Raw genomic sequence first — 24,062 nt, 5'->3', positions numbered from 1 at the left:
TGGTAAGGTCAACTGTCACATACAGGTAAGTGCCAGAAATAGAGGAAGGCTGAGACTAGAAATAGAATGAAAGCACGTGTGGGGAAAAATAACAGCACAGGTAGAAGCAGCAGCAACTCTGAAACAAAACAGCAGATGCCAGGGGCTGAATAACTATCATGTTTGTCTTTAAGGCCCAGTGATTGCTGCACTGGTCCTAAGAATGTTTATTCTTTGAGTGCCCCAGGGAGCAGCCAGTATCTGGACATGACTAGCCTGGAGGCTGGAAGGGTCTCACAGGTGAACAGTTGGTGAGGTGAGGTGAACAAAGACAGTGAAAAGAAAAATCAGTGTTGTCTGTACTTCCTAACAGAAACAAAAGGAAAAAAATAAGACTTCCAGTGTGAATAGAAGCAAACACATTGCCTAAAGATCCTGGTCCTCTTACTTAAAATCTAGGAAATGACTTAAATTTATTTTATTTAGTAATGTGATTTCTTAATCAAATGTATTTAAAAAAAAAAAAAAAAAAAGAGGCAACTCTGAGAAATTTAGCTTCCCAAGACCAAAGAGAACAGAATCATTTATCAACAACAGCTACTAAAATTACTGTGCCCTTCACTGGCAACTGTTCCAAATTGCAAGCACAGCCTTTAAAGGAGTACTTAAATCATAACAGGAGTTTCCAAACAATTCATTAACTAATTTAGAATAATAATATTAACTTATGAAAATACCTTTAGTCCTGTTTAATTGCACAATTAACATTTTTCATATGATGAAAATGAATAATAGCACTTAACTGATAATATATGACCTAAAATGAAATATGATCTAACTAGATTATCAACATGCCCCAAATTTACTTTACTTTGTACTAGTAAGTTGTCACATATTTTATATGTGGGTGCTAGCAAATCTTCAAAGGTATCAGAGCCAGAACCAAGTAGAAAGGGCTCGCCAATAAGTGAAATAAAAATGCAATACCTCATTATTTCCTCTGAGCAAAGTATTTTCCAAAATTATTCCTGTCTCTGGAACTAGCACTTTCACTCGGTATTGGTTAATAATTCCATTTGGTTGTCGTGGTTTCTTCCAAGTAATTCTTACTTGCGTGGCTTCTACCTCTGCGAGTTGTAAATCAAACACTGCCCCTGGAACTAAGAAAGAAAGAAAGAAAAGAAAAAGGGGGGAATTTAAAAATATTTTTTCAAGTGAAAAAACTGCCTACATTCTTAGCTCACAATTTAAGATATATAAACAATTTTATTAGAAAATAGACGAGGTTGGGTGCAGTGGCTCACACCTGTAATCCCGGCACTTTGGGAGGCCAATCACCTGAGATCAGGAGTTCAAGACCAGCCTGACCAACATGGTGAAACCTCATCTCTACTAAAAAATACAAAAATTAGCCGGGCATGGTGGTGCGTGCCTGTATTCCCAGCTACTCGGGAGGCTGAGGCAGGAGAATTGCTTGAACCCAAGAGGCAGAGGTTGCAGTGAGTGGAGATCACACCACTGCACTCCAGCCTGGGAGAAAGAGCAAGACTCCATCAAAATAAATAAATAAATAAATAAATAAATAAATAAATAAATAAATAGACAAAAACAATTTATTTTGTTAAAAATTAAATATGTCTTTAAAAAAGGATGAGTTCACATCCTTTGCAGAGACATGGATGAAGCTGAAAACCATCATTCCAGCAAACTAACACAAGAACAAAAAACCAAACACCACATGTTCTTACTCATAAGAGGTAGCTGAACAATGAGAACACATGGACACAGGGAGGGGATCATCACACACCGGGGCCTGTCGGTGGGTGGGGGGGTAGGGGAGGGATAGCATTAGGAGAAATACCTAATGTAGATGATGGGTTGATAGGTGCAGCAAACCACCATGGCACATGTATACCTATGTAACAAACCTATACGTTCTGCACATGTACCCCAGAACTTAAAGTATAATAAATTTTCTTTAATTAAATGTCTTTAAATACATGGATATTTAAAACTAAATTTCTAAACATTGTTCTTGAAATGTAAGTAAGGAGCAGAATAACAGAATAATTTTCCAAAATAAAAGTCATAACATTTGTCTGAAATAGATTAATTAATGAAAATAATTTTCTTGAGAATATGCCTATTTGGAGATGATTAATGCCCAGCTGAAATCTTGATGGTTACATAAAAATTATAACAACAGATTGAAAAATAATATTCAGAAGACTCTGAATGCAATGAAATATAGTTGGTAAGTTAAATTAGACTGCGTTTTAATTTATTACATGAAATTGTTTGAAGAGTTGATTGATTTTTTCCGATATTTTAAAAACAATCATGTTATTTTCAAATTTCAGGGGCCCTTATTCATTACAATAGTAAAGAAAAATAGGAACAAACCAATAATTGGTTTAAAATAAAATGCAATAAAAAACTTAAAGCAAATTCTAGTTGTAAAGTCACCAAGAGTGACATCTAGGGAACTTCCCAGTTTCACAGGAGTAATGGGCAAAAAATAAACATCCCCTGACTTTTGACCATTTTTATTTACAGTTCAACTTGTGGTTATGAATAGCTCATTCATCCCTCCAACTTCTACTTTCCTTATCTATAAAATGGGTGTCATTATAGCTTTCCTATTACTATACAGGTTACTATAAGGAACAGAGTTCAAGAAAATTTCTCAAATTTCTAAAACTTTTAAGAAAGAGAAAATGACATAAAATTATGATCCCTTATGATCAGATTGTTGTTACACTTTAAATTAATTTCCCCAAGCTATCTGGCAGTGGTACAGGTTTAGCAAATTCTAGTTAGAAGACAGGCATATAGTCTTAAAAGGGAACAAAGGAAAAATGACTGCCTTTCTTTTTAAGACAACAGAAAGGAATTGAAAAATAATTTTACAACTCCCATATATGTTATTTATAATGAGGAAATATAATTATGCTTAAGTTGGCTTTATAGTAACTATAACTATACAAAGTTTTCACCCCTTAGATTGAGTTTTTTCCTTCGTCTTCATGAAGTAAACAGTAAAGACTCCCTAGATATTGTGACAATCACTGGGCCATTCATTCGTCATTCAACACACTGAGCATTGATCATATGATCACTGTTCTAGGCACTTGAGGACAGAGGAAGGAATAAGACAGATAAAGCCCTTTGCACAAGTCACCTCTAGTATGAGTTTTATTTCACTAAAATATATTGTACCTAGAGCTCATGTTTGTATCATCGTATTTACCAACATGCAATTTACCAATATGCATTTTTCAAAGGTGGAGAAACTTTCCAAATAATTGTGTGGTATAAAATAACATGGCTATTTAAACAGCAAAACTCTCATTCCATCTTCCTTTAAAATTTTGTTTTGCAGTTTTTATGCAGACAAAACAATAGCCAGTATTGCATAACTTAAGTTACAGAAGAGATCTGGCATTTTTTCCATTTATTTTGAACTGATGTAGAATCTCAACTGACAAAAAAAACCCAGCTAATAACTACATTGATCATATTAATCAGGCAACTAAACCCTGCCTATTGAAAAATAAGTGAAATGATCAGTTCAAGTCAATGCAACACACTAATGTGTTAGATATCAAATATTAGGCAGGACAGCAGAAAAATATATATATATTTCTGTCTCTTATTTTGCTAGTGAAACCCAAGAGTAGTAGCAGACATTATTTGTCTTTTAATTAGAATGTATATTTCTATATATTCCATATATTAAATACTTACTTTCTTAGTAATTATTGCCCCATGATACTTAATGGCAAAAATTACAATCCAAGTAAAGATTAAGTGGTTCTATATTACCTTAAAATATACCTCAAACTTGCATAAAAAGAATAACTATAAACTTATCTTTTTTTTCCTATTTAAGCTTAGGGGATAAAGGAAATGGAGTAGACAGCATAGTATCTTGTCTTTAAAAAGATACTTGATCTGTTAGACCACAAATTCTTATGAGGAAACTAGAGAAGACTTTAATATTGATACAAAATTAACTAAAGATAATCAAACACGCAAGGCAATTATTCATGGTTCAGCATCAATTTTGAAGGTGTTATCCACAGGAAATACCTACAAGACATTCTCAAGTCAATATATTTACAAATTTTACAAATAAATGAGAAATAAATTAGACATCTGACCAAAAAATCCTATATTTTCTTTATCCCAATACCATTTGTTTCCAACTTCAAAATTAATGCTGCTCAATGATGAATTTTCTAGATAAGGCCAAAATAATTTTAATTTTGAAGGTGTTATATACATGGACTACCTAAGAATCATTCTCGAGTTAATATATTTATAAATTTGCGGTGGCTCAAGCCTGTAATCCCAGCACTTTGGGAGGCCGAGACGGGCGGATCACAAGGTCAGGAGATCGAGACCATCCTGGCGAACATGGTGAAACCCCGTCTCTACTTAAAAAAAATACAAAAAACTAGCCGGGCGAGGTGGCGGGCGCCCGTAGTCCCAGCTAACTCGGGAGGCTGAGGCAGGAGAATGGCGTAAACCCGGGAGGCGGAGCTTGCAGTGAGCTGAGATCCGGCCACTGCACTCCAACCCGGGCGACAGAGCGAGACTCCGCCTCAAAAAAAAAAAAAAAAAAAAAAAAAAATTTTACTAAAACATTAGAAAAACAGTAATACATGATTTATTAAAATATATTCCAAGGCCGGGCGCGGTGGCTCAAGCCTGTAATCCCAGCACTTTGGGAGGCGGAGACGGGTGGATCACGAGGTCAGGAGATCGAGACCATCCTGGCTAACACGGTGAAACCCCGTCTCTACTAAATATTACAAAAAACTAGCCGGGCGAGGTGGCGGGTGCCTGTAGTCCCAGCTACTCGGGAGGCTGAGGCAGGAGAATGGCGTGAACCCGGGAGGCGGAGCTTGCAGTGAGCCGAGATCTGGCCACTGCACTCCAGCCTGGGCGACAGAGCAAGACTCCGTCTCAAAAAAAAATATATATATATATATATATATATTCCAAATGATTTGAGGTGTTCAAATGAAAAACTATGAGAAGAAATGAAACAGAGACAAATAGCATTGAGGTAAAAGAAAATACATTAAGATCATTTTTGCCATAATCTAGCAAATTTAAACTTTCTTTACAAGTGTATTTTGAAAAACAAGTAGTAAAATTAAAGCCACTGCAAATCCTGAAAACACAAAGTTGGCAGACTCTCAGTTATTTTCCTACAAAGATTTTACTACTCTTTGCAGAAAGTAACAAGTTTAAATCACTGAGGACACACGTCTACGCTGCCATAGTCTATTTAAGAGGGAGTAAACAAGAATCTCAGAAATTTGTCTGCTTTTAAGAAATGGTCATGCTAAACTACCCTGACAGAAAAGTTATTAGACAATATTGAAGCATCACAGTGTGCTTATTTTTTTTACCCCTCACACAAGTTAGAAGAATGTTGTTGCCTATGTTACATTTGTCAGCATTATCTGATTTTGGAATAGGCAACTCTATGACATTTTATAGCTTTGGAGATTATTATCTTTTTTTCCAAAATCATTTATTTTCATGCCTATGTAGAAATCTACTCATCAAAATATTAAAAGACATATAGAAGGCTTAGGAAATACATAAGAGAACTGCTAAAATAATAGGATGCTGATTTTCTTTCAAAGTAGACTATGGACCATAACATCCCCAGGGGTAATGAAATCAACTCCACTGTAATGTAATAGCACATAATATTCTCTATAAGAGGTCAATGCAACATTTTTCTATGAGTATTTATAAGAGCACCAATTGTTTTAAAAGGTAATTTAAAAGAAGCAAGCTAGTCCTAATTATTTTTTAAATAGATGATAGACTGGTTTAAATATGGAGAAGAAAATAAATTAAGTAACTTTAATTAGAATACTAAAAACCCTGTTGTATTAATGAAAAGGATAATATAAAATTAAGAAATCATTTTTAAATTGAAAGTAGATAGTTCTAACGAGTTATCACATTGTTCTCATATAGTTTAAAGATCCATTTATTTCAAAGTTTTAAATATTGGAACCAGGATTAATTAGTGGTATCAGAAGTAGAAAGCTACATTTACTGCATTTGACAGAGTATTCCATTGAAGCAGCTCCCGAGGCTGAACTATCCCCAGAGAACTCTATGGATGAAGGCTGGCATGAGGATATAAGAACCATGCCAACCCTGCCTTTGGTGGAACCCACCAGTTGCCAGGAGGCCCCTCTAAGACCCACCAGTGTGTGGTCTACAGGAGGAGTGACTCAGGAAGATAACAGAATGAAACACAGGACAAATTGCTTTTTATACAGGCGAACGGAGTCACCGACTTAAAATGATTTGGTGTGAAAAATAGGCCTTGTGAAATATACTTAACGATGACCTTAAGATTCTACTTCTTTTCTGGATAAAAAATGTAGAAATTAAGGCAAGTAAATTTTAAAATAATCCAAGACAAATAACATGGCATTGTACACGGCATATGCATTATCTATTTCCCCATTTTTATCAAATGTTGTAGTCCAAGAATTATGACAATAAAAAAAATACGTTTATTGAGTTGTGGATTCTGTTTGGAAGCACCAAAATCAGCTGGTCTTGAAAGAAGACAGTAGTTCAGGATTTACCTAATTGTATAACAAGAATAGAAATCAGTGGGTACATTGAGTTGGTTGAGAAAACTCTATTAAGACCAAAATCGAGGGCTCTGCTTTATTTGATAGTATCTGTAAATCTGTCTAGCTTCCTAGGAAATGCTTAAGAGCAGCTTTTAGATGGAGATGAAGGAAAACTTAAGATTTAAGGGAGAAGCTACACAATGCTAAGGTTCTTCTGATAGAAACACAATGGTAAAATTTTAATACAAAAAAATAACATTTTCCTTATGAGTATGTATAACTTTCTTATATGTATACTAAAACTATATATATATGTCAGAATTTTCATCTGAAATAGATAAACGTAACTTTTATGTTCTTTCAACAAAATATCAATGATTATTTCTTTAAAGGGGAGAAGTAAAACATTTCCTAATAGTTACTGCCCTCTAATGGTCAAATGCTTGAATGATGAATGTATGACCTGTGTGTGTGTGTGTGTGTGTGTGTGTGTGTGTGTACATGTGTACATTTCATTTATAAGTTACTGTCTGCTGGCTTCCACACAAACAAAGTCTGGAAACTTTTCCAAGTGTTAATGTGTTATAAGAAGTTACTGTTATTTTTCTCCATAATTACAATTCCTAAATAGAAATGAAGGCATTTAGCAAGTTCAGTGTGGGCCAGAAAGGTATGTTGTGAAATAGTATGGAAACAATTTTTTTAAAGTATAGTTCACCTAAAACAATGATGTTTAATGAATGCGTATAAGGAAGTTTCTTGAGGAAAAATACTCTTTTCGTAATTTCAGGAAATGCTGGTAAATCTGTATCATGCATCCACTCAGAATCTTCACTTGCTTAGAATCCCGTTTTGATTATAAACATATTTTGTGGAAAGAAGTGGGAATATAGGAATTCCTCTAAACACTAGCTCTGTGAGAAAAAATAGATTCCACATTTAAAAATGTAGTTAAACCATACTAAATGTGTTTGTTTACCTTACGACTTCTTGAGGTTTTGCTAAATTTTATTGTGAATCTCTAACTGGCCAATACTATGTATGGTATTTCCTAACCTTACCTGATCTTGGGTTCCTTTTATTATGAAGCACACTATGAGTTTAATGTTCTGGAGAACACACGTTCAGAATGAATTAGGTAGTAATTTAATAAGGAAAAATATGATTTAAGTAAATATAAAACAAATTGCTTCTAACATCATGTTTTACCAGTTCAAGAAGTTCATAAGCATACCAAAAATATCTCACTCATTCCCTGTTCTTACCATCTGGTGGAGTGAATACTGAAAGATTTGACTTGGGCCCAGTCCCTGCATTGGTTTCAGCCGCAACATAGACATCATACATTGTAAATGGTGTTAGGTTAGTGAATGCAAACTTAAGGTCTTTCGTGCTGTTATCCAAAATGTGACCTGCAAAAAGTGGAAGACAGCCGTGGATTATTTTTTATCAAGCATGCAATCATGTTCACATTTAAGTACAGAGCCAAGGACAACAATTCAAGTGTTAACCTCTGCACTAAAATTTGTTATTATAATATCAAAACTGGATATATTTTAAACTTGTGGCTTGGTAGTACATTGATATCAATTTAACAAAAATAAATGGAAGAACATGAAAATGTTCCAGTGCTTAAAATTACTTTTATTAAATCATAAAGCCCTTTTGAATTACCAGGTTATTTTTGACATATTGAAAAGGGAAGCATCAAATTTTATCGATTCAAAAAGTGACCAGATTTTATACTCAAATTTATTCAATTAAAATGCTAAATAATTTCATTATCTTCTATAAGAGGATATATTTAGAAAATATTTCTAGTTTAGCTTCTGAACAAAATTCCTTAGTCTGTCAGCACCATTCTTTAAATCTTCAACTTTGCTTTAAATGTTTCCTTTACCTTCTTGCTCTAACTACAAACTGGCTTTTTCCTAAGAACACTGCTTTTGTTCCCCTGCAGCCAATCCAAATGGTGGCAGTCTGTTTTCACCCCACAGCTCTCAAGTAACCAGGCCTTTAGGTGCAGGTGTTGTTCTTGTTCCTCATTGCTCCACTTTATTCACTATCCTCTCTCTCTCCTTATAAAAGCCCACAGCTTTAAACACTATATTACCAGTGACATCCACTAGCCCTCACAGTTGTCATAATCTACTAACCTGAGGGTCATTTACTCTCATTTACTTTCATGGTCCAGCTTTGGTTCAAGGCTACCATCTTAATTTGTGCTGATTTTAATATCCTGAGAGATAATCCTTAAATTACTTAGATATTTCCTTAAATAATCTAATTTTCCAGAATTTCAGCCACTCCCTCAAGATCATAACTTAGACACTACTATAATCAATTACTCTGTATCATTAAGAATCTCAATTTCACGCAACTTTTTCTAACCACTTTTGCCTATGTCCTTTACATTTCCTCTGTAATCCTGAACTGATAATTCTTTAAATCCACTGAAATCAACAATCCATTGATTTAAACACCATTTTATTTTTGTTTTCTTTTATTTGGCCCCTCACCACTTGATTTCCACTCTTTACCCAGCTTCAGTGTCAATTTCAATTATAATCACTGCCTTACACAGGCCTCCAATTCCCTTGCCCTTCTCTTGTTGAAGGGAGCTGGTTTACAGCACAAAACCATTAATTGATATCACTTTATTTGTAGCCAAACCTCAAATGAGCCCTACATGGTGCCTGGAATCTTACTCAACTTACATAGTCAATGGTCCAATCACTCTACTCTTCTAGATGATTATTTTACACTTACTCTCCTCTGCTCAGACCTCTAATACTTTCTACCCTATCTTCACTCCCAACTAATGGTCTTGCTTCCCACTGCACTGAAAAAAGTAAACCAATTAGAAAACATTTGCCACAGGCTCCCACCAACACAACTATATATTTACCAGCATCTATACCCATATACTCTGCCTTACAGCCTATAAGAACAAATTATGGGCAAATCATCTGTTAGTATGGACAAATTATCTGTATTCTTATCTCAAACCAATGGCTACATCTGAGCAAAAGATCTCACCTTCTACCCACATAGACACCTTTCCAGTAATTCTCGTTTTTCTTATATCATTTACATTTTCCTTATTTTCCTCATTTCCATTAACACCCAGTGTTCCAGTGATCTTCTCCCATTTGCTCTTAAACTAATTAGTTAGGTATTTACCCCACATGTTCCACCATACTGGAAGCATGTGATCACTCCCATTATGCTAAATGCAATTATTGCTAAATGCCTCTCACTTGATTTATCAGCCAGTCTCACAGATGAAATAGTACTTCAGCCAAATATTGAACAATATTATCAGATAGAAAAGATGTAGCTGTGTATCCATGTCTGTTTCTGTGTACTGGATGGGTGGGTGGAGGGAATTATCTTTTTCTAGGGAGTAAAAGTGTTTCAGAATTTTAAGAGCATAAGTTACTTAGGGATGAAAGATAAAAGTTACTCATGATGGTGATGAGTGATTCATACCATAGAAATTGCAAAATAAAATGAGTTGGAACTTTGTATCTTTTTTGATGCCCCCAAATAAATGCTAATATGTGGCTTTATGTTATTTCATCATTGTTAGAATTAAACTTCTTTCATAGAATCATAGGATCTCAATCAGGAGAGAATTTTAGACTTTATGTAATTCACTTCTAAAGATACAATATTTGAACCTCTCAAAATATCTCTGGCAAGTGGATGCCCAGGTCCTGCTTGCTTACAAAGATGGAGAACTTGCCACTTTATAAAGCTGCCTGAAATTTTAATAGGTTTCCTTTTTTAAAGCAGTTTTAGCTCCACAGCAAAATAGAGCAGAAGATACAGAGATTTTCCATGTTATTTTCAGAGAGCTCTTTCTAATGATTAAAAACTAGGCTCCTAGCAGTGAATAGAAATCTAATTTAATATAGTCAAAGTCCATTGTTCTTCATGAATGTAAGCCAAGGCCTTCTTGTTCAAATATTTGAAGATGTATATCTCCACTAACACTTTTTTCTTGAGGAGTTATCTCTAGTTTTTCACATGCATCACATGAAATGTGGAATATGAATAGTGTTTTGTCATTCTTATACTCATTTATGGTTTTGAATTAAAAAATCAAAGGACCTCACTTTCCTTATGACTTTCCTATCGTTTGCTTCAACATCAGGGTCTTTTAAAGAGAGTCTGATATTTTTAAAAGGAGTTTGATATTGGTAACATATTTTATTATTCTCACACCAAAAGGCAAACACAAAACCAATTAAGGCTTACCTGATGGTCCATATAATTCAACTCTATAACTAAATTTCCCTGTTACTATAGTTGGTGGGTCCCATATAATTGAAAAGGACTTTCCTGTGACGTTGCCTGTTACGCAGTTTTGTGGTGGTCCTTCAGGCACTAAAATAATCATAGAAAATAAATACATAATATATATTTAAAATTAAAGTACACCCTATTAAATACACATAATAAAACACAAAGGCAAAGGAGGAAAATAAAATATCACACTTGAAAGCAAAGAGTTTCTTTAACTTAAAAAAGAAAAAATGGAATATAATTGAAAATTGTGAATAACACATGCTGGATCATCAGATAAACTTATTTTTAACAATTACTACTTTATTTAATACTGTATATTATTGCACTGTGCCAGTTTCATTCTAATATTCATTGTAATATATTTATTGTCAGTGTTACATTATCTTGAAACATTTATACCTGCATATATATATTGTGTTCCACAAAGTCTGGATATCTGGCTTGATAAACATTTTCTCTCTTATTAACACAGGTAGAAGTTTCAAGAAAATAAGCCTCAAAAATTATTAGCAATAATTTTTACTTTTTCTATCAATATTTGTATTTGTTCTAAGAAGAAATTTATACCCTACAGTTGGAGGATTCAAATGTAACACTGGTAACATATGAAAATAATAATGACATTTTAAATTACTCTATTTTTCATAGATGTTTATTCTTTCTTTTAATTGAAAGAAAACAATTCCAAATATTTTTCAAAACAAAATTATTATCTACCAAATTTCACCTTGTATGACCCTTATGAAATCATTTTTTATTGTATAAAAAGTAAAGAGTATGAAAGAAGAAAATGGTATAATTCAAAGATGGTTATTTAAATCAACAAAAAAACTTCAAACTTATATGAAATGAAAAACAATAGAAGCCAACAGCTATGTTATTAGAAAAAAATGCTTTAGTGAAATTACTCTACCAATAATTTTCAATAACCTCAGAAATTGGCAATTACAACCTATGCCTGATACTACATTATGATATATCTAATACGTCAGCTATATATTATACATATAATAAATACCTCATGTATTATGGGACTCTATCAATATCCATGAAATTTTATAAATATATGAAATATATAAATACATATATTTACATGAATACTGATATAGTACTATAATTAAATGTATGAATACCATACCGAAAATATGTTCTCATAAAATTTAGTGGTAATAATAATATCTAATTATTCTCATTTAATTTTAACACTGGCACCCTAAGGAAGGTACTATTACTGTCTCTATTTTTCAGATGAGGAAACTGCAGTGCAAATGGGATTTAAGTGGGTATATATTTTAGCTACTGCTCGTATCTGATACCAAAATGTTAATCTGCTGCTAGTGCAGGTATTTTCGCTTTTGGTAATGGCAATAACAGTGAGAGAAGGTGTAGATGATTATAAATCATTTAGAATGGCAAAGGTGATTACAAAAAAAAATGCTGAGATTATAAAATGACAAAAGCTTATATGAAGATCAGGGTCAGCAGCTCAAGAATTGTTTCTTGCAAATCTTCTTTCTCCTTTTAAATACTTATTTTGTGCTATAATACAAAAGAGTATAGAAATTTGAAGAAACCCCTGATGGGATGCCTGTGGTATATTATTAGAGGAAAAAGTTACTGAAAGGTAAAAATTAAAAAGAAATATGTATATAAATAAAACATTATTCTCTAAATCATTTAAATCTTTTTATCTACAAAAAGTGAACCATACCTGATTCTGGTGTTCTGACAATCGTACTATCAATATAACCTGCTTCAGTTGTAACAGCCGAAACTTCAAAAAGATATGTTGTATAAGGTCTCAAGTGTGTCACTATAAAACTGATAGGCTCTTTCCACACAGAGCTGATCTTATTCTGTGTCAATGTGCTTGATGAATATGTGGTACGCGATGGAGGTGTAACTCTACCGAGGGTTGGAGAAGGGCTGGCTGTACTCCATAAAAAAGATTCACTATTCTCCTAGTAAATAAAATAATATCAATAGAGAAATAATGCTGTATCTCTTGGTGAACATGAGAATAAGAACATGTAATTCATTTCTTTGTATTTTATGCTATACATACACACATAACATGCAAGTTATGGACAAATTTCCTAGATTTTAATTGTACCCATTTATGTCTGCAGTTTTAGAAGAGAACATATTTATTGTATTCCTTATACCTTAACCTTTATGAATAGAATTTCAAGTGGCTTAAAATAAAGGTAAAACTACAGCAAAATCATTTGTAAGAATTTTTAAGCTTCATGTTAACAGTGTAAGAGCCAAAGAGCTGAAATAATTTTACTCTTGTGTATGTTCAAATGCCACTTTCTTATTGTTAATGATCTTTTCTTTCTCGTAAGTCCCAAAAAGTACTAGTATGCCACTAGCTCATATGTTAGGTGTGTGCATGTATTAGAAATATATCATAATTTGAAAAAGAAGACTTTTAGGCTTTTTAAAGTATTTACAACAAAAATAACTGTTTGACTGTGTTTTCATTAATAATAACACAAAGATTACTAAAATGATTTTAGGAAAAGCATTATTATGCTTATCTTATAATTAAAAATTACAATGCTTATTCTATAGTAAAGCATTACTATTATGAGGTTTATCATCAATGACCAGAGTAACAACAAATTATTTACCCAAGATATGTGCAACAATGACAATCTACCTCTGCAAATTTAACTTCGACTATTACCCTACATGTACTCTTCCCTCCTGTCACACGGAAGTAAAATATTTTCTCCAATTATATCTCATACTTTTCCACCTCGGGGCTTTATAAAGTATCCTCCACTGGGAATGCCACCATCACACAATCTCTATCTGTCCTTGCTCCATGGTGTATCACAAATGTTACTCCTTTCATGAAGTCTTTTCACAATTCCCTAAATGATTTGAATCTCTCACTCTTGAGTTCTCAAACCATTCCTGTATTCTGCCTGAATAAGGCCAATCGTGTAACATGATACTCTAAGTAATCCAATAACTAATAAAACTTTGTGTATAACATGATACCATAACTAATCAAATAACTAGTAAAACTTTGGTAAAAATGTAGTGTCTAGATGCTAGAAATGTGAAAATATAAGCTTATCTAAGATTTTTCGAGACATAGAAAATGTTCTGTGGTACTTACATTGCATTCTGGCAATTTTCCAGTCAAAATATCCTCTACTCTGATTGAGACATCTTTCACTACAATCCCACTTCTGGCATGCTTGACACTAATCTTGAAGCTGGTAATTTTGCCATTTGGTTGCCGAGGTAAATACCAAATCAGGTTAACTGCTGAAGAGTTGTAGGCCTCAACTGTGAGATTCACCACTTTTCCTGGAGCTGGGGAAGAGAAAGATTGGGAAGGAAAACACCTTGTTGTAAAACGTAGAATTACATTTATATAATTTCATGGTACATGAAATTAAATATATAATACATTGCATAAAATCTATTTGTGTAAGATTTTTATAAATATATTTAACTGAACTTTGCCTAAAATAAAAACACTGGAGTTGGGGCAAATCAACTTTACCTTAGGATAACTGGGCTAATACATGCATTGATGAAATGTTTCAAATAAGTATGAAAAAAATTCAATCAATAGTTATGAACATACAAACAAGTTGGGATAAATTTCTTATTTCTTTAACTATTTTAGAATAATGTAGTTTCATTAGATATGAAAAAAGTAGCAAACTGAATCAATTATCCAACCATTTTCACCAAAAAGCACATTTCTGGAATGTTTATAAAAGTCTAGTGCCTAATATCAAGTGGATACCCTCCAATTGGTTGTGATTATTGTATTTTACATTTTCAAAATCAGCTTTCTTCAGAATTTCATTATGCTTTTCTATCAATTATTAATCACATAGAGTAATAATAATAATAATCTGAGTTCTATTTGAGTTGGCATGAAGCCAATATGAAGCTAGAATTAGGAGAAATTATTTCCATTAACCTCATGGTAAAGTATGTAAAACTGATAGAGTAAAAAACCAAGATCCTTCAGAATATAAAACAAACATGACGAGCCACTTTTGAAAGAAATCAAAATGAAACAAAACGTCTGAGACTAAAAAAATAAGTGATAATAAAGATGCCTAGTATTAAGACGCCAAATAACTAAAGTTTGGGTTTACATTGTACAAATGAATGCTAGAATATAATTTATAAATAATAGCCACATAAATTACATAAGAAAGTTAGATCTTTGAAAGGAGGTCTATATGACTATAGACCTATAAGGTAGGAATTAAGGGACTTTAGAACAGTTACATTCTAATAAAAATAAAATACAATGCAACAATTATTGGGAATAATGTTGGACAGGATGTTAGCAATGAGGGTGAGAGTCAGAATACACTTTGATGATTGTGCTGGTAAGATTTACTGATAGATTATATGTGTACTGTGAGAGAAAAGAGCCACAGGTGACATCAAGATTTTTCCTCTATGCCCCTGGAAGATTGGAGGAATTTTTTTGTGTGTGGTGGGGAGGGAGGCGGGGGAGTCTTACTGTGTCGCCCAGGCTGGAGTGCAGTGGCGCGATCTTGGCTCACTGCAAGCTCCGCCCCCGGGTTCACGCCATTCTCCTGCCTCAGCCTCCCGAGTAGCTGGGACTACAAGTGCACACCACCACACCCAGCCAATTTTTGTATTTTTAGTAGAGACGGGGTTTCACCATGTTAGCCAGGATGGTCTTGATCTTCTGACCTCGTGATCTGCCCACCTCAGCCTCCCAAATAATGGAGGTATCTTAAATTGGTTTGGTAATGGCTGCATGTTACAGAATAATATAATAACTATTAAAATCCATGTTTCCAAAAGTCTTATAACCTGCTTATGACTTAATGTTAAAAAGAAAAGTCAGAATATAAACTTGCATACATAGCACAAACTTTTCATTAATGTATAGTCATATAATATATCTTAATGGGGGAAATAGACAAGCCAGAAATGCATCAAAATGATAAAAGAGTTTTTTATATGATAAGTCTGTGGATAATTTTCATTTTTTATTCTTGTTTTTTCAAAGTTTTATAAGATATCAATTACTACTCATATAATCAGGAAGAATAATATATATTTTAATGAATATATTAGCTATCTGAAAGAACTCTAAAACTGAGTGGCCATGCTACTGAGAATTGTATGTATTTTACTGTCAGTTTTTATTTATATTCTTTATTATTTTAAATGACAAACTCATGACCAAATGAATTTAAAATAAATGACAGGAAAATTACCACTTTCTGCAGTTTGGAAGAGAAATGGATCACTAAACACTCCAATGCCAGCACTGTTTTCAGCAGCAACCTAGAACAGACCAAAAGGATTGTGTTCAAACATTTTACTCCCTGAAAAAACAGAATCTAAAATAAAAAAAAAAAAAAATTGACTTATCCATAAGATAAATGCCAAAGATACTTTTTTAATACTTTCAAGGAAGAAGGTAAAGATGAAGATATCTATATAATCAACATATAAAGTATTATTGTCAAAATTTTATAGATGAGAAAACTGGCTGAGAGAGGTCAAATACCTTGCCCAAAGGTCACACAGGAATAAATGGTAGAGCAAGAATCCAGCAGCTGTTGGGTTTATTTTGAAAGCTCAGTATTTCTCTACTATATCCACTACATAAAAGACACTACAATTATTTCTGTAACAAATGCAAGAGACCATGTACATGGTACCTTAATTTAGAGTTCATAATCTAATCAGGCAAACAAATACTCAAAACAACTGTTTCAAAAATAAGTAGGTTTAATTAATAATTTAAACTAAGAATTCTAGAATTTTAAAGATAAAAAATTGATTTGAATAATCTCTTCCAATAGATTAGACTAGAAAGAGAAAATGTCATTAATGAGAATAAGACTCAAGCTTTTGCGAATGCCATGACTGGAATCATAACCTTGTTTTAACTGTAGTTCTGCCAATTCCCAGAGAGTAGTTTTGAGTAATTTACTTAACGTTGTAAGTAACATTTTTCTTGTCTTTAAAATGGGAATAACAATGTATCTATGTTGTAGGATTGTGCTGAGGACTAAATGAAATAGCATATGTAAAATACTTAACAGGATTTTTTCCATAACATTACTTATACTAAAGACATCAAATTTACCATGCCAAATATCCTTTGGAATTCTACAATGGCTAACATTTATTTGAACAGAGTAAAGGTCACAAGAATGATGTATAAAGTGTAAGATGAAACAGAGAGTAAGGGCTTCTCAATAGATCTTAAATAAGAGAATTCAAAGGAATAAAAATTCAAACTCAGTAAAAATAGATCTAAGCAGAACTAGGCTGACTAAATCACCTTCCTATGAGCAATAGTTTCTTATAGCACATTAAAAATTTTTAATTATCCCCAATAGCATATATTGACATGTTAATTAACATGTTAATTAATCTGAACGTGTGCATGTTGACAGAAAATACCTATACTATATAATACTCAGATGTCAGTTAGAAAAGGTTGCCTATTCTTTAAGCTATGTTTTCTTCAAAAAATAGTCATCACAAATCTTTTATTTTGACTTCTACATAGGTAAGAACTTTTTTTTTTTTCTTTTCTCACTGTGGGAATCATACTATCAGTATTTGCTTTCCAGTTCTGATCGTGTTCTTTAATTTTGCAAATAGGCATACTTCCAGTAAGAAAGAACTTCCTGGCAAAATCTCTCCCAATATTTCTTATGCTCTAGGAAGAGTGTCTCATTTATATAAAATCACATATTTACACAGGTTTTATATATTTCCTTCTCTATATTTAATTATTTTCAAAGCTCAAAGAAGATATTGATGTTATATTGAGGGAGGATTCAGAAGATATCTTTACTCTTTATTATCCCTTGGAAATGTCATACATATCCCTTAACTGGAAGCATTTTCCTGTGGCCTAATTTAGCACTGCTTTTTATAAGCTCATCTTTCTGTAGCATTCAAGTAAGATGATGTTAAATTTCGCATATTAACTATGTAAAGGTCGGCTGGGCGCGGTGGCTCGTGCCTGTAATCGCAGCACTTTGGGAGACAGAGGCGGGCAGATCACGAGCTCAGGAGATCCAGACCATCCTGGCTAACACGGTGAAACCTCATCTCTACTAAAAAACATATAAAAAAATTAGCCGGGCGTGGTGGCGTGCGCCTGTTGTCCAAGTCACTCGGGAGGCTGAGGCAGGAGAATGGCGTGAACCCGGGAGGCGGAGCTTGCAGTGAGTCGAGATCGCACCACTGCACTGCAGCCTGGGCGACAGAGTGAGACTCCGTCTCAAAAACAAACAAGCAAACAAACAAAACAAAACAAAACAAAAACCCCAACTATGTAAAGGACTAAACATTTTTTATAAATGCAAAAGAGATAGTAAGTGTTCAACAAATATTTGTTGAAAGTAACTACATTGAGTTCATGATTCTTAGCAAAAGTGGCTCTTTAGAAATGTTCAAACCAATATCCAAAATGTCAACAACAGACATGTAAATACAACAAGGTTTGAAGAAAAATGAAAAGCTAACTATAAGTTTTATTTAAAAATGAAGTATTTCAGTTGTAAAGGCTAAATTATTTAATTTAAACTTAATTTATTTTTGAAAAATGTCACTAAGCTAAAGTTTTTTTAAATAATTAACCAAAGTTATCTATTTCATAAAGTATAAAAGATACTTTATAAAGACACTTTATAAAGTACAATGTGCAAAGATAACAAAAGCTATTTGTTTTTCTGTTTGTTTGTTTGTTTTGTTTGGTGGCGTTTTGTTCTTGTTGTCCAGGCTGGAGTGCAACGACACGATCTCAGCTCGCTGCAACTCTCCGCCTCCCGGGTTCAAGTGATTCTCCTGCCTCAGCCTCCCGAGTAGCTGGGATTATAAGCACTCGCCACCATACCCGGCTAATTTTTTGTATTTTGAGTAGAGATGGGATTTCACCATATTGGCCAGGTTGATCTTGAACTCCTCAGGTGATCCGCCTGCCTTGGCCTCCCAAAGTGCTAGGATTACAGGCATGAGGCACTGCACCCGGCCGAAGTTATCTGTTTTTAAAAGCTTTAGTTTACTGATTTTTTGGAAAATAAAATAAGTTTAAATTAAATAATTTAGCCTTTATAAGTCTTGTAAGTAAAAATATTCTACCTTTTTATTAAACTTAAAGATTTTTTCTTCAGTATTTTTCTCCCAACCCTGTTAGCCATATGATTATCTCAACAGATGCAGGAAAAGCATTTGATAAAATTCAATATCCCTTCATGATAAAAACCCTCAACAAAGTAGGCATCAAAGGAACATATATCAAAATAATAAGAGCCATATATGACAAACCCACAGTCAACATGATATTGAATGGAGAAAAGTTTAAAGTATTCCCCCTAAGAAATGGAAGAAAAGTAGGATGTTTACCCTCACCTCTCCTATTGAACACTCCTACTGGAAGGCCTAGCAAGAGCAATCAAGCAAGAGAAAGAAATAAAAGGCATCCAAATTGGAAAACAGGAAGCCATACTATCTTTGTTCACTGATGACATAATTGTATATCTAGAAAACTCTAATGACCACTCCAAAATAATAATCCTAGACTTGATGAACGACTTCAATAAAGTTTTGGGATACAAATTCAGTGTGCAAAAATAAGTAGAATTTCTATACACCAATAACATTCAGGCTGAGAATGAAATCAAGAATTCAATCCCATTTACAATAGCCACACACAAAAAAAATCTAGGAATACATTTTACAAAGGAGGTGAAAATCTTTACAAGGAGAACTACAAAACATTCATGAAATAAATTAGAGATGACACAAACAAATGGACAAACATACCATGCTCATGGATTGGAAGAATCACCATACCATACCGCCCAAAGAAATCTACAGATTCAACACAGTTCTTATGAAATTAGCAACGTCATTTTTCACAGAATTAGAACAGCAATCTTAAAGTTCATATGAAACCAAACAAGAGCCCAAATAGTGAAAGCAATCCTAAGCAAAAAGAACAAATCTGGAGGCATCACATTACTTGACTCCAAATTATACTACAAAGCTATAGTAACTAAAATAGCACAGTACTGACACAAAAATACACATATACATTAGTGCAAGAGAATATGAAACCCAGACATAAAGCCACATACCTACAACCAACTGATTTTTGACAAAGTTGACAAAAATAAACAATGGGGAAAGGATATTCTGTTCAATAAATGGTGCTGGGGAAACGAGCTGGCCATATCCAAAAAACTGGATCCTTAGCTCTCACCATATACAAAAATTAACACATTCTGGATTAAGGACTCAAATATGAAACCTGAAACTATAAAAATCCTAGTAATAAAAACTAGGTAAAACTCTTCTGGATATTGGACTAAGCAAATAATTTATGATGAAGACATCAAAAGCGAATGCAATAAAAACTAAAATGGACTTAAATAGGACTGAATTAAACTAAAAAGTTTCTGCACAGCAAAGGAAATAATTAACAGAGTAAACAGACAGACTACAGAACAGGAGAAAATATTTGCAAATTATGCCTCCAACAAAGGACAGATATCCAGAATCTACAAGGAATGCAAACAATACAACAAGGAGAAAAACCCCATTAAGAAGTGGACAAAAAACATAAACAGATATTTCTCAAAAGAAGACATACAAGTGGCCAATAGGGATATAAAAAAATGCTCAACATTAAGAATTATCAAATAAATGTAAATGAAAACCACAATGAGACATCATCTTGTACCAGTCAGAATAGCTATTATTAAAAAGTCAAAAAAACAGATGGCAGTTTGGATGCAGAGAAAAGGGAACACTAATACACTGTTGCTAGAAATGTAACCTCTATGAGAAGCAATATGGAGATTTCTCAAAGACCTAAAAATGGATCTACCGCATTCAACCCAGCAATCTCACTACTATGTATCTATCCAGAGGAAAAGAAATCATTGTATCACAAAGACACCATCACTCATGTTTATCATAGCATTATTCACAATAGCAAGGCCTAAGTATCTATCAATGGTTAATTGGGTAAAAAAAAAAAATGTGGTATATATACACCATGAAATACTATGCAGGCATAAAAAAATAAAATCATGTTCTTTGCAGCAACATGGATGGAGCTGGAGAACATATCCTACGTGAAATAACTCAAAAATAGAAAGTCAAATACCACATATTCTCACTTACAAGTGGGAGCCATGAGTACACATGGGCATAACAATGGAAAGAGTAAACACAGGATTTCAAAAATGGAGAGGGTGGGAGAGGGTGAGGATTGAAAAATTACCTATTGGGTACAATGTTTACTAGTTGAGTGGCAGGTATACTAGAAGCCCAAACCCCACCATTACACAATATACCCATGTAACAAACCTGCACACATGCGCCCTGAATCAAAAATAATTTTTAAAAAAAGACATTTCTTTGGAGTCTAAATTTTATATATAGATCAAGGCCATGTTCTTAGACCACAATATCTCAAAACCTGGCAAAATTATTTTTACTAAGTTTGGTTTTATTATTTTACCCTTAGCTGTTATGGAAAGAAGTTTACAAAATCCAGTCCTGCAGCTATTAATCCTTCAATGAAGACTTTCTCTCCAATCTAAAGCACCAAAAACAAAAAAACAAAACAAAACAAAACAAAAAAGACAGAAAAAATAATTGAGCTCCCCTATGCAACTATTATACAATTTTCATACGTAAATTGTATAACAGATTTATTGCCCTTTTTACCTTGGTTTCTAGAAAATTGGAGAATAAAATTTGTAAGTCAATTTTTAATAACTGTGTAACATCCTGTGGTTTACATACCTGCATTCAAACTACCCTGGCCTCTTGTTTGCATTTAACTTTTCCTTCTTTAACTTTACATAATTTTTACTTTCTAGAGTATTGTATTATATTCATACATGTATATAAATATATGCAAAAATATTCATAGAAATAATGAAATAGGTAATATACAAATATGCATAAAAATTGAAATGAAAAGAGACGATAACATTTTACCAAGTGTTAAAATCCCAGGTGGGTGTGAGGCCATGATTCTGAACATTGTTTGTCAGTCATGGACTGTATTCAGCTGTAAAGGCTTGACAAGGTGGGAAACACCTCTTACACTTTTAAAATGAATGAAATGCTTGAACACTAAGTAGTCATATACAAAATAATTACCTTAATTTCATAGGTTGTTCCAGGATTAAGATTAGTAAGAAGAACTTCCAGACTGTCTGGCTTTGCTCTGACTTGTGTATATACTGCTTGCATCCATGGACAAACTTCCTTATATTTGACAATGTAAGATATAATCCTTCCATTTGGGTTAGGTGGTGTATTCCAAGACAGAAGAATCCCAGCAGATCCAACTCTTTCCCCGGCTAGGAAGACTGGAGGCCCTGGTTCTATTTTTTAAAAACCCACTTTGTTAAAAGGTCAAATAATTGTTGCATTTTCACAAAAACACATAATAACAGTATTTACAAATGTAAAATTTGAAATGTCCAAAGAGCAATATGAGTTTATACTCCCAACAGCTCTGTTACTATTTAAAAAAAAAAAAAATACTATGGGGAATACCAAACACATTATTTTATAAGAATGTGAAAAATGGAATGCTACTAAATACTACATGCCAAATATACTTTTGATGCCAAATCATTTTTAAAAGAAATTCACTTAATGCAAGGCTTACACAGAAAAACTAAGAAAACAAGAAACAGTCTTACAAACGGAATAATCCTTCCTGAGCAAATGTAACCAGTTTATTTTCATGGTTCTGTATTATTTAAATGTTAGCATTAACAGTCTCTCTGATCTATTTCACAAACAAGTATAGAGTAATTATCTTTGCACTTTGAAAGTAAAGGAAGCTGAAGAAATAGCAGAATGCAGGTTCTAAGCAGATCACTTTCTTAAGTTTCCATTTTGCCTTAATTATTCTACACTGTTTTCATGAATTTAATGTACATGTTGCCAATGTAAGTATTTCCATCCAGTAGAATTATACTGACTCCATATACTTTACTTATAAAGTAATTTAAAACATATACTCACTTGTTACATTTGTTGTCACTGTTCTACTAACAGGTGAGCTGTATGTTGTAAAAACTGAAGAGATGGTTATATCGTACCTAGTACCAGGAACAACATTGGAAACATCAACCTAGAACACCACAAACAAATGTTGCATTAAAATTCTTTCTGGAAAGCAAGAAAGCTAAAATAAATATATCACTGTAACAAAAATTAACACTTCCCTATATAACTCTGCACTATTTATAACATCACAATAAGTTCTATACTATTGTAAAATACAGATTTGTTATATAACTTTTTACCAAATAACTTTAAAATAAAAACTTATAAACCATACTGTGTTATCACAGCCTAAGTCAGCATTCTATCTATCCTAGTTCACTGTCACAAGGAACAACTATTCAAGTCTTGAGAAATCTACAGCCAATGGCTTAGCCCTTGTTTTTAAAGAGTGTATACAAAATACCTGTGTCTCTGAAGTCCCAATAAAAAGTAAAATAAAAATGATAAGAAAATCCATCTTTATTACATTTTTCAGGCAGTAGAATCACATTGATGGCTCTAGAGAGAAATGTTGCCTGCATTAATGATTTAAAGACAGAGCCTTCTGGCAAGTACACAATTAATGAGCCTGTATTACTCAATAGCTCTGCCTTTCTTTGTTAAACTATTCATGAACCCTTGGATGACTGGCTGTAGGTTCAGGGTGAACTTAAAAAAGAAAAAAAAGCAGCATAGATGTTGCTAAGGTAACAGTCCACTGATGCTGAAACTTACACTCATCAGTTTGACATCAATGTTTTTGTCTTCAACTTATGCTTTCAAAAACCCAACCAGGAGTAAGTTTTTGTGGTAGATATGTTTCATAAAATAAAGAACTTTCCTATTAGGAGCAAAATATAAATACAAGTAGACTCGGCAAGTACAGTAATGAAAACTATACCTGATATTCTCCACCTCCAAGATCTCTGATAGTAACAAAGCCACTGTCAGGAACAAGATCCACTTGATACCTTTCCACATGACCAGAGGGTAGGCTCCAGTGCAGAGAAAAGGAATGTGTGGAAATATTGAAGGCTCTAAGTTCCTCAGGTTGTTCTGGTTCTGATA

At 33.3% G+C, this 24,062-nt stretch overlaps 1 protein-coding gene across 1 annotated transcript in view; it reads right to left on the bottom strand.

The window, feature by feature from the left end:
* The window catches only part of PTPRQ (protein tyrosine phosphatase receptor type Q), a 216,970-nt gene extending 193,498 nt beyond the window's left edge, over positions 1-23,472 (bottom strand). Inside the window, exons 1-9 of the mRNA XM_073020970.1 lie at positions 23,419-23,472; positions 22,971-23,079; positions 22,092-22,318; positions 16,160-16,229; positions 14,050-14,249; positions 12,628-12,877; positions 10,866-10,994; positions 7,868-8,014; positions 967-1,139 (exon numbers count right to left, since the gene is read on the bottom strand). Of these exons, the coding sequence (XP_072877071.1) occupies positions 967-1,139; positions 7,868-8,014; positions 10,866-10,994; positions 12,628-12,877; positions 14,050-14,249; positions 16,160-16,229; positions 22,092-22,318; positions 22,971-23,079; positions 23,419-23,472 (1,359 nt within the window). The remainder of the gene's footprint in view (positions 1-966; positions 1,140-7,867; positions 8,015-10,865; positions 10,995-12,627; positions 12,878-14,049; positions 14,250-16,159; positions 16,230-22,091; positions 22,319-22,970; positions 23,080-23,418) is intronic.
* Positions 23,473-24,062: the final 590 nt, after the last annotated feature.

Source organism: Chlorocebus sabaeus, chromosome 11 (assembly GCF_047675955.1).
Source record: "Chlorocebus sabaeus isolate Y175 chromosome 11, mChlSab1.0.hap1, whole genome shotgun sequence".
NCBI classification, from domain to species: domain Eukaryota; kingdom Metazoa; phylum Chordata; class Mammalia; order Primates; family Cercopithecidae; genus Chlorocebus; species Chlorocebus sabaeus.
This window is presented reverse-complemented; position numbering and strand designations above follow the sequence as displayed.